General features: G+C 36.3%; 1 protein-coding gene across 3 annotated transcripts; it reads right to left on the bottom strand.

The window, feature by feature from the left end:
* Window positions 1–1029: 1029 nt before the first annotated feature.
* LOC145225526 (uncharacterized) lies at window positions 1030–9349 on the bottom strand. 3 transcript variants are annotated; one of them, XM_080092219.1, is made up of 10 exons: window positions 8623–9349; window positions 8206–8278; window positions 7670–7778; window positions 6001–6097; window positions 5669–5751; window positions 5284–5432; window positions 3178–3308; window positions 2603–2669; window positions 2475–2533; window positions 1030–1715 (listed from the first exon to the last, which is right to left on the bottom strand). In XM_080092219.1, the coding sequence occupies exons 1-10, from the start codon at window positions 8762–8764 to the stop codon at window positions 1588–1590; spliced, it is 1038 nt and encodes a 345-aa protein (XP_079948345.1). In that variant the 5' UTR covers window positions 8765–9349; the 3' UTR covers window positions 1030–1587. The 3 variants fall into 3 exon arrangements, with proteins under 3 accessions (XP_079948345.1, XP_079948346.1, XP_079948347.1); XM_080092220.1 differs by lacking the exon at window positions 8623–9349 and adding an exon at window positions 7953–8064 and having other exon boundaries at window positions 8206–8273; XM_080092221.1 differs by lacking the exon at window positions 8623–9349 and adding an exon at window positions 7953–8078 and having other exon boundaries at window positions 8206–8268.
* Window positions 9350–10609: the final 1260 nt, after the last annotated feature.

The raw sequence follows: 10609 nt of genomic DNA, 5'->3' as shown, positions 1-10609 counted from the left end.
AAATGTGGTGGGACAAGTGTAAGCAACAGTGCAACTGCAACCCGTTTTAAAACCAGCACTTGACCTAACAGGCTTTTTTATTTTATATACTTTGGGACGGGTGTTTTCCGACATGGTTATCTCTTATCTCTACCTGCCTTGCATACAAAACTTTAACTTTAAACGCGGTGTCTAATTTTTACGGTAGAGCCACTAACACCATACCTCACGGTAGATCCATGTTCAGCTAATTTTCGATAGGTGACGAAAAGAGCTAAATTGTTTATTTAGCAGCTGAAGAGAGATCGGAAGTAAGTTTTTGTAAATTTTATATTAGAAATAAACGTCTACAGTCTACACGGCCTTATCTAACTCCAAAAGAATTTTCAGTGTGCACTGCGCGACACCTCATAGTTCGTCATTTTTAACACGCCGTGTAGCAATTATCTCGCATATTCTTTAGTACAGGGGTCGGCAACCTTTTTTGCACTGCGGACCGTTTTTGAAGCTAAAATTCTATCGCGGACCGGTCTTCAAAAAACTACATACATTTAGCAATAAAGACGCTGAAATTAGTTTATCATCCCCGGGATATATGGACAAAATGTTTTATAGCATTTAACCTGAAAAATTGTACGGCCCAGTAACGAACTCCTCGTGGTTGCCGACCACTGCTTTTAGTAGCATTCGCCGTTGAAATCAATGATTTTTCTGGTCAAAAGTAACAATATGGCTGTATTTGTATTGGTTCGGTTCAACTCTGTTTTTTTAATAAATGTAATTTACAGTTTAGATTTGGTTCGTATTTAAAGAATTATAAACCAAACCAGTACACGATCAGTTCCGGTTCGACTCCCTAGGTACATCTCTACGACGAACCATTTTTCTAAAAGTTATTGGGAATATTGATGAACAAAAGTTACCAATCCACTGTAAATTAATAAACCGTCAGCGCAAAAACTACGACTTCAGAATTCTTGAACGTTGATTGTGTGCAAACATAAAGGGACAAACTCTAAAACGCAAACTCGGTCAAAATCTACAACTTGATTTTAGTTGAAGTTTTTTTATATTTAACAACAAAACGAAGATGAAAACATAACGTAGCAAACATTTCGAAACAAGTCTGATAAACGTAGCTGACAGCAGACATTCGATTAGTTTTACTTAACCAAATTTTTGCTGCAACTTTTACGCAAGGTTTAATAATTGGTTTCGAGACCAAAGCTGGACGGTTACTCCAGTTAGATATATTGCACAATTTACGAAATCATAAACCGTGAAAATAGTTTTTGTGCACAGACAGAAATGCCAAATAATGTTTATTAGTGTGTCACTGCCCACTCAACTTCTTTTATTCGTGTTACTCAGTTACTGTATAAAACACCACGGGAGGTCGTGATGGGTGTATATCTAACACAATCGACTCTTCACGACTATCACCATGCGACAGGTCAGTCTAGCAGAGAAGCATTCTTATTTTAAATTTCCATTCACCAACACCAGCAGTTAATGTTTTCTTCCAACCAACTTTGTCATGCACAGCAGGAACAAATCCATTCAACTTCCCAAACCACTTGTAGACGTACATGTAATATCGATCTTCTATTAATTGCCGTTAAAGAACGGTCTGTAATTTCCGTTCTGGCAAACAGTGTTAAACCGGGGAAACAGATGTGGGTTCGGACGATGGAAAGGAGGTTGGTTGGGTACCCACTGTGAGGGATGGATGTAGGCTAAAAACATGTAAGTTTTTCATTAATATTAAGGATATACCGATTTTTGGATGGGCCGATAATTAGGGATTTTGTAGCTAACAGTTTTTAACAACTGTCAGACTCGGGATACATGTCTGTTAGTAACTATATTTTTACTCAATGACAGTAAATTAAGTCGGTAAATGAGTCCTTTAAAATCGTTAAACCCCGAAGTGTACGTCGAACGCACGTGTATCCTTTCCTATTGTTTTGAAGGGTTCCGTTTCGCTTTTGGTTCGGTTAGTTAGTGTTTAAGACTGTCTGAGAGTGACACTTAACGTTTTATACTACACGATGAACCACTGCACCCCAAAGATTATGACATTGTGTTTATTTTTATGCCTGTTAAGTTTTTGCACACTACATGTTCAACGCAGGCAGTAAATAAAGAATGTAAACACATATATATATATATATATATATATATATATATATATATATATATATATATATGTATATTAGATAAGAGTTTCAGTGTTTAGGGCTAGTTGATCACTTAAAACACAATTTCTAAAAGCAGTGACATTAATTATTCAATGACATATGTGCTGGTATGTATAAAACGTAAAACATGTAGGCAAGAGCAATGCAATTTCAAAATTTAGGAACTTTTTTGTCAACTATACAAAAATTCAGCTTAAAATATTAATTATCGGCTGGTTCAAAAGTCAATACTCACCAACTTGCTTAAAAACATATCAGTTAAGCTCTAATTCAAAGTAATACTATGTTATATACCTGCTTGATGGGGTACTGCTGGAAAGTTGTGAGTATTGAAGTTTGTTCCACGTTGAAAGCTGTTTTATACATATATATGTATTTTAGTTTATATTTTGTAATCACAGATAAAAAGATAAATTACATACTTCGTGCTAACATTGTGCCATGCATGTTGTTGAGGATATCTTGGATTTGAAGGTTGAGGAGAAAAAACTGTGTAACAAAAAATGTTTACTATTAGGGCATTAAAGTTTGGATTAACATAAGACCAACTGTTCCCTTAAAAAAAACTTACACTTTTGTGAGATTTTTTACACCATTGCTATCAAACTGTTTGTATTTGATGTGTACCTTGATATCTATATATATTTGATATATATACAGCAGACAGAAATTGAGGTTTGGTACTTTTTGCCTTACTTGGCATTTTAAATCATTAAATACGTTAACTGCTTTGGTGCTTCATTTATACACCCAAAGCCTGGTAAAAATGGTCACAAGTTTCCAACAAGTTTATTTTACAAAACTACTGAAATAAGTCACTACTGAAAACAGATACTTTTCATTTACCACAACATTTAACATTCAGCTCATTAACATAGACCAAATTAGTGAAATTACTAAGTCATCTTGAGTAAAAATAACATTTTAAACCCTTATATATCATGTGTTTAAATTTCCAGAAATTTAAAACATCTTGATATTTAATAAAAAATAACACCTTTCGTGGGAGGAGGTTTTGCTTTACGCTTGCAACGCTTTGCATTACGTTCCTGTTCATCATCAGAATAATCCAGACACTCAACTGGTGGTTCTGAATCCCCTAACCAAGATGCATCTGAACCTTTACTTCTGCAATAAAAGACAGAAACGCTTAGGCATTCAGCACATACATAGGCGTCGATTCCCGGGGTGGCAGGGGTGGCGTGCCTCCCCACTAAAAATCTCTGGGGTGGCAGCCATTATAAAATAGCTATGCTGCCACCCCAGAAATTGCCTGGCCGCAGTGGCGTATCCAGGGGGGTTTTGGGTCCGGACCCCCTTTCAAAAAATTTTGTGCGTAAATTAAATAGGCCCAAATCGTTCCGTTAGCGTTGCGTGATAACAGGGAGTCGTTATCTCAAAGACGCGAGCCTTCAATCTCTTGTATTCGCTTGTTATCTAATCGCCAATTGTGACGTAACAAGGGCTTAATAAGGACTTTTATGCGCTAACAAGCGGAAAGTTACGTTCCGGTTCGGACGCTGGTTTTAATTTGTTTCTAAGTGTTAAATGTACTAAATGCAACTGTTTTTGCAGTTAAACAATGTAAAATGGTTAAAAACGTTTAATGTTGTATTGTTTCTGTTAACTTTGTTAATAATAAAATAACTTAACAGTTTCGACCTGCCAAACACGTATTAGTTTGCCACACACAGGTAAACGTATACAATTTATGCCTTCTGCAGTTACCAACTTTAGTGCATCCGTGACATTGCGCAACTTAACAGTAGGATTACCGCTTCAGAAAGGCGTTCAGTTCTTTAAAAAATTGCTTCCCGTTTTTTTAAGCAACGATTTTGATTGCCTGACAGTCACGCTTATCCTTCAGCTGCAGTTTTGCTGAGTGCTGAGCGGCGGGATCAGAAAACTACAAAGCTTTTGCTAAAATTAATTTGTCTTTCTGTCTTATTCAGTCTCGTGCGGTTTAGCACTTTTGTGTGGGAAATTTTTCAAAGCGATCTAATGACGTATAATGACGTCATTAGAAAAAATCCCAAAATAAAACGTTGGACCCCCCTTTAAAAATTTCTGGATACGCCCCTGCCTGGTCCTATTTATATTCGTGCATTACAGATATGGGTTTCTTTCATTTACATGCGCTCTTTCTAATGATCGGTATATTTCGAGCATGTGCAAAACAAGCTCCGCGAAATCTCTTTTGTTTTTAAACAACGCATGGGGAAAACCGCTACTCGCTTCAGTGATTTCAAGTTTGCTCCACCAGAACAAGTCTGAACAGGACATAACAATGGCAAATTTCACGTTTTTATGTGATGTCGATGTTAATTAGCAGTTGGATATTATATTGTTACACAGAGTTCCATTTCCATGCACGGAAAATTTAATTGCAGTGGCCACCCACGTGCGCCAATTTCGTGTCGAAACTGCAATGCCGATTCGATACTTTTGCAACATTGAACATGTAAAATTAATTTACAGATCTCTGTATATGTATCACATGCTACGTTGCGTTTTGTGCGTTATGTTACCTTTTGAACCACACTACTTCGGATAAATAAGTCTACCCAGCACGAGATGCACTTTTCCCGCCACTAACCAGTACACTGCTGTGATCACATAACTAACGCATTGTGACGTCATAACTACACAAGTGACGTGACTTTCATAGTTGTTACGTCCAAGTTAAGCAAGATTGCGTACGGAGTAATATACGTGTTTATACCCTGCCAATATCCGCGAAACGCCATCTACAAACCTTAACGTGTATCGTAGTATGGTTTGATCACATAAGGAACTACCTGACCAAATTTTGCCATCCCACAAAAGAAAATTGATGCTAAAAAATCGACGCCTATGTGCACATATGTATGTATGTATTCTAATTCTGTTTGAATCACTTTAAATAAAGATAAAAAAACGTTCAGTATCTGGATCCATGTTGCAACAGCACAACCAAACAAAATTGTAATCAAAACTATTAAATTTAGTGAACAATAAAGAATGCAAGGAGTTCTGTATTAATTTTACCCCATTTATATCACCTAATACAGTAATTGCACAAATTTTTTTTATCATTCAAGGAGTAATCCAAACGAGAACAAACCTTTGTAGTTGTGAAGTTAAGACAAAAGATGTTACATCATCACATTCTGGCACAAAAAATACCTCCTCTTCCAGTTCAGCACTGATTTCAGTTGGATTAATGGTAACAACATAATGTGGCAATATGACTGGACCAAAAGTTTCAAGAATCTGTGTTAAAAATATTATCATACTTTCAAGCTGAAAAAACTATTTATTCCAAAGTTGGAACAACCAGGAACCAAAAAGGAGCCAAACTGTCATGTGCAATCATCATTGATTTTAAACTGTACAGTTGCACTACTTACAATTTTTGCTTTGTAATTTTTTTAACTTAAAAAAGCAACTTTACTAAAACAGAATAGTTTAAACTTTGCAAATTAAGACAGAATAGTTTGAATGCCTACCTTTCCAAACACTTTGCGATTCTGAAGGAATATTAAAGTATCCAAATTCAGGGCTGGAACATTTTCATATGCAACAACTACAACTGCAAAACAAACAAGTACACCATGTTTCCACATTTCCTAAAGTTAAATGGAGTCATCTTCTTCCACAGCAATTATATAAACCAAGTACAAAATTAAATAAATAACAATCACTTCAATAATATACATAACTTTGCCAACAAATATTCAAATGCAATGTCTTTCTGATTCAGGCCTCAATACTTCTACCCATTGTTATGTAACAAAAACAAAGACAAGTTCCATTTTTACCCCAACATACTTAAACCTACCCAGAGAATTCTCAATAATTTTGGAAATTTTTCCAACAGGCTTTAATGTTTTTCCAGGTGGCAGTTGGTACATCGAATCTTTACAGTCTGTATTGTCCTATAAACAACAAATATAAAAAGTTATCCAAACACCCCAAATATATAAAGGCATTGTTAAATTGGACATTTTTTAGAAAACAAAAGTTGGGCTCAGTTGCTTGGAACAAAAGTTTGTTTGTTTCACTTTTTTCTAGGTGGGCAAAAAAATTCTAACTGTGTTTTGTTTACAGTAAGTCTGCTGCCAAACTACATGTAAGTCATGTGGGCATTTTTTAATTTTGTTTTGTTGATGATATCACTGTAGCCTAACCTATTCTCTTCTATGGCAAGGGTGTCAACCTTTGTTACTGTGGGGCCAAATACAATTACCATGATTAGATCGCGGGCTGCACCTGTGTGTAACAAGGTGATTTTACTTCGTTGTTTATGCTTGGCTTAGCACATTTTGTCGTTGCATTTACACTATAACCTATTTTAAAACATAAATATATTTCCTATGCTTTTTTTGCATTGGGTCCCATATTAGCCATCGTCTTTTATAACCTTAATTGTTTCTGCAGGCAGAAACTCATGGGTCATGTAAAGTTTTAACACATGTAAAGTTAAAAAATAGTGCATTTCAAGAGATAACCATAGTCCACATGCTACCCAAATTTTAGCCAATTCCAACACTGTTTTATGAACTTACCCATTGTAGGGGGCTAGTAGGGTAACAAATCGGGTTTGACACTAAACTAAAAAAATATGAAACCTCAATGACTCAATCAATAGTATTGCAAAATTTTGACCCAATCTGCCAATGTTTAAAATTTCGACCACTAGAGGTGTTTTGAGCAACAACCGTTAATGCTTCTGACGTCATAGGGCTGTCAAGAACCCCCTAACTGCCATGGCACAAAAATGCCCACCAAGAGTAACATGCAACTGGTTGCCGTTGTAACCAGTGTTTCATACCGGAATGGAACGAAACGAAATAACGTTATTCGTTCTGAGCAAATTATTTATTTCGTTATTTCGTTCTGGACCGATATTTTTATTTCGTTCCGGTCTGACCGAAATAAATTTATAACGGTATTTTTCGGTATTTCGGTCTTAACAAAAGAACATTTCTTTCTGGTCTTTAAGCGAACTAAGAAAGATGCAACACACAAAAATTACTGTCGGTAGTTGTTACGTCACATATAACATTTGTCAATGATGGTCAAACGAATGTAAATTGTAAGAGCTTAACGGCGCGAAATTTTCAGCAATTGTTTCATGTCAAATGTTCAGAACGAAATACCGGAATAAAAAATAACAGTATTTCGTTCTGTTCCGGTATTTTGAATTTTTTTTATTTCGGTATTTCGTTCCGGTATTTGAGCCAAAAATTGTTTATTTCGTTCCGGTATGAAACACTGGTTGTAACACTATTGCGCAACAGAATTCTTTCGTTTGTGGTGCCCAGTAACATATAAACACATTTTACACTTTGGGGGCTTGTGGGGTAAATGTTGGGGCTACAGGGTTGAACACAACAATCGACACCTACAAATGCCATACTCTACAAGCTATCCAAATTTCAGTTAACATAGTGGATTGAGATACAACATTATAAATACACATTTTTTGGACATTGTATTATACCCACTTGGATTAAGAGTTCCTTAAAAATTGATGCCACCTGACTAATAGAGTTTGTTTCCTCCTGTTTGTTTCCTTTCATACAAATCTTGGCCACTTCTTTTTCCTCAGATGAACTGACACATTAAAATTGTTGTTGTTATAAAGTTGTAATAGAAATACAAAATACCATTTCGTTATTAAGGCAATTCAACAATACCAACCATCTGTCAATCTAAAATGCCCCTATTAGAGATTTAATTTGGCTCAGCACATATTGTGTGGTCTTATTGGAAAACGTATTTATTTACCTGTGTGCTATTTTCTGAGAAAAGATTGAAGTTAAATGCAAACCACCAAATATATAATCCCAGGTAAAACAAAGAAATTTACCCATTCAGTACCTGTGCATTGTCAATCTCTCTGTGAACAAGGTTCTTTCAAACAAATGTGTACATGATTGAGTAAAAAATATTTGAAAGTGTCAAAAATTAAGTGGTCATTGAGCACAATAAAGCTATTATATTATTGAACATATATACATGAGATAATTAAAACAACTACCCTGCTGTTTCAGAAGATGAGTTTTCATCCACATCATCATCATCAGTATCACTGTCGGATGGTAATGAACGTACTGTAAAATAGTTTTAACTTAAACATTACAGCAACTATTTTGCTTTGCTGCTATCCTTTAATACCATAGCCATGTAAAGTATCCTGACAGCAGTTTTTGAAACAAAACTGGTCAAGAACATGTACTGAGTTTGTCTACTACAATTTATTTCTCCTATTAATCTTCACAAAACACACTAAACGTGTCAACATAGCAACTGTACCAACATTTTTGTGATTCATAGTATTTTGATGCATGAAGCAGCACATTTGTAGAAAAGTCAAATAGAAAATGCTGCTAATAAACAACACCAACCACAAATAATTTGTTTCAAGTAATTCGTTTATCTTGCTGTTCGTGCTCACCAGGCAATGCTGGAAAAAAATTGTTGCCTATCTCCACTTTTTGGCATACAAAGTTTTCATTTCTCTCGGGGGTTGTTTTTGTAGCAGTAACATTGTCAATCAAATAGTTTAAACATTCAATAACATCCTTAGAGTATTCCATCTTTTTATAGGCTTAACACAACAGAAACAGCTGCATATAAAAAACCCAAGCAGTTTGTTTGAAAGCTATTGAAATGCAACATGCAAGGTTTAAAATGTAAAATCGAGCATAATGTAAGCAAACAAACTACCGTCTCTTTTATAGTTCGTTAGGTAAGTTACCAGTTACCACCGCACTTACAGAGAGTGGTAAATTTCACACAAACATAATTTCAATAAGTTTTAGGTGTGTGAATTGAATTGCTCAAAGGATATTCTTTTCAATATTTCTTGTCTTTCTTCAAATCTGCAAGTTCAATTCTTATCTGTAACTCCATGTGCTCTATGCAGCACAAAAATGTCACCATGACCAAACAGCAGGTTATCGCGCACGAGCCGACTGCCATCCGCCAATAGCACGTGGCTTGTGGCTTCCATATACACAAAAAAGAAACGCACACAAGTGCACAATGTTTTCCAAAACTTATTGTGGCCTACATTGAATTTATACCTATTCCGAGGATAATAAATAACGTAATGTTCAAAATTAATGTTTTGAGCACATGCAATCTTGGTAATGGGATAAGGCCCGATCCACCGGTTAATTGCTTGCACGCACGATCGCTCGCTTGGCTTGGAATTGGAGGCGGGGTTGTGACAATTCAGTGACAGGCTGTCACGTATCGCCTGTCAATGACACCCTGTCACAGATTTACTGACACCCTGTCACAAATTTACTGACACCCTGTCACAAATTTACTGACACCCTGTCACAGATTTACTGACACCCTGTCACTGATTCACTGACGCCCTGTCACTGATTCACTGACGCCCTGTCACTGATTCACTGACGCCCTGTCACTGATTTTGACACCCTGTCACAGATTTACTGACACCCTGTCACTGATTCACTGACGCCCTGTCACTGATTTATATTTTTTGAAAAAAAAGAGTATTTTTCCTTTGTCGTTTGAAGAGCCAGGTTGCAGAAAGGGGTTTGAAATAAAGATTGAAAGCAGATTTGATGCACTGTTGGAAAATAATGTTCAAGAATTAACATCTGAGTTCTCTAAAATCATGAATGCGACTGTGATGAAAACTTTGGAAAAGGCTGGAACCAGAAAGCAGCCTTGCTGGATAACACAGGAGATCTTGAATACATATGAGATAAGTGTGGCCCACGTGGACACAATCTTTGATAGTCATGATACCAAAAAAGGTAAACTAATACCTCAAATCAAGAGTGTCTTATCTGAAGAACAAACAAGGGAAGGGCATGATGGTACAGTCTACAGTCTTGTGAACCACTGGTCTAACAGATTGAATACTAGGTGAAAAAAAGAGACCACCATCAAGAACTTGGTCACAGAGGCCCTGTGGAGCACCATGAAGAAACATGGTATCAGTCTCTTCCTGATCCTCCTGATCAAATCACTGTATAATATAAAGGTCATCAATGCTGTGTTAACCAATGGAAGTGCACTAAAATAGTTTAAGACTTTGGAGTATTTCAAGAGTGCATACTGTCGCCAATCTTGTTTAATGGGTTAGCCATGTAACATGTCGCCATAGAACTCTTACATCACCATCATGCACAGGACCGACGAGGGAATAAGAAGACAAGGCAGGCCCAGAACGAACTGGCTTTGGCAATGTTCAGGGGTGGACAGGAAAATAGATCATGGAATACAACAGACTAGCAAAGAATCAAAATAGATGGGAGAAATTGCCCCAGGGGTCCCCGGACTACAGCAGTGACTTACTGTGTAAAATGACTCTTTTGTTTGTTTTAACTAGCTTTTGTTTTGAGTTTTCCAAAAATATTGGTGTTGGTACAAAAACTTTTACAGTAATTCTAAAGCATGAC

The sequence above is a fragment of the Phallusia mammillata genome, chromosome 1 (genome assembly GCF_965637545.1).
Source record: "Phallusia mammillata chromosome 1, kaPhaMamm4.hap1.1, whole genome shotgun sequence".
Taxonomy (NCBI): domain Eukaryota; kingdom Metazoa; phylum Chordata; class Ascidiacea; order Phlebobranchia; family Ascidiidae; genus Phallusia; species Phallusia mammillata.
This window is presented reverse-complemented; position numbering and strand designations above follow the sequence as displayed.

Excerpts from the sequence above, each read along its gene's own strand:
- LOC145225526 (XM_080092219.1), bottom strand. The coding sequence starts at position 8,764 with ATGGAATACTCTAAGGATGTTATTGAATGTTTAAACTATTTGATTGAC. Across the intron at positions 7,779-8,205 it reads TCATCTTCTGAAACAGCAGG|TTCATCTGAGGAAAAAGAAG; the intron begins GTAGTTGTTTTA and ends TTAATGTGTCAG. Across the intron at positions 3,309-5,283 it reads TTAACTTCACAACTACAAAG|AAGTAAAGGTTCAGATGCAT; the intron begins GTTTGTTCTCGT and ends CTTTTATTGCAG.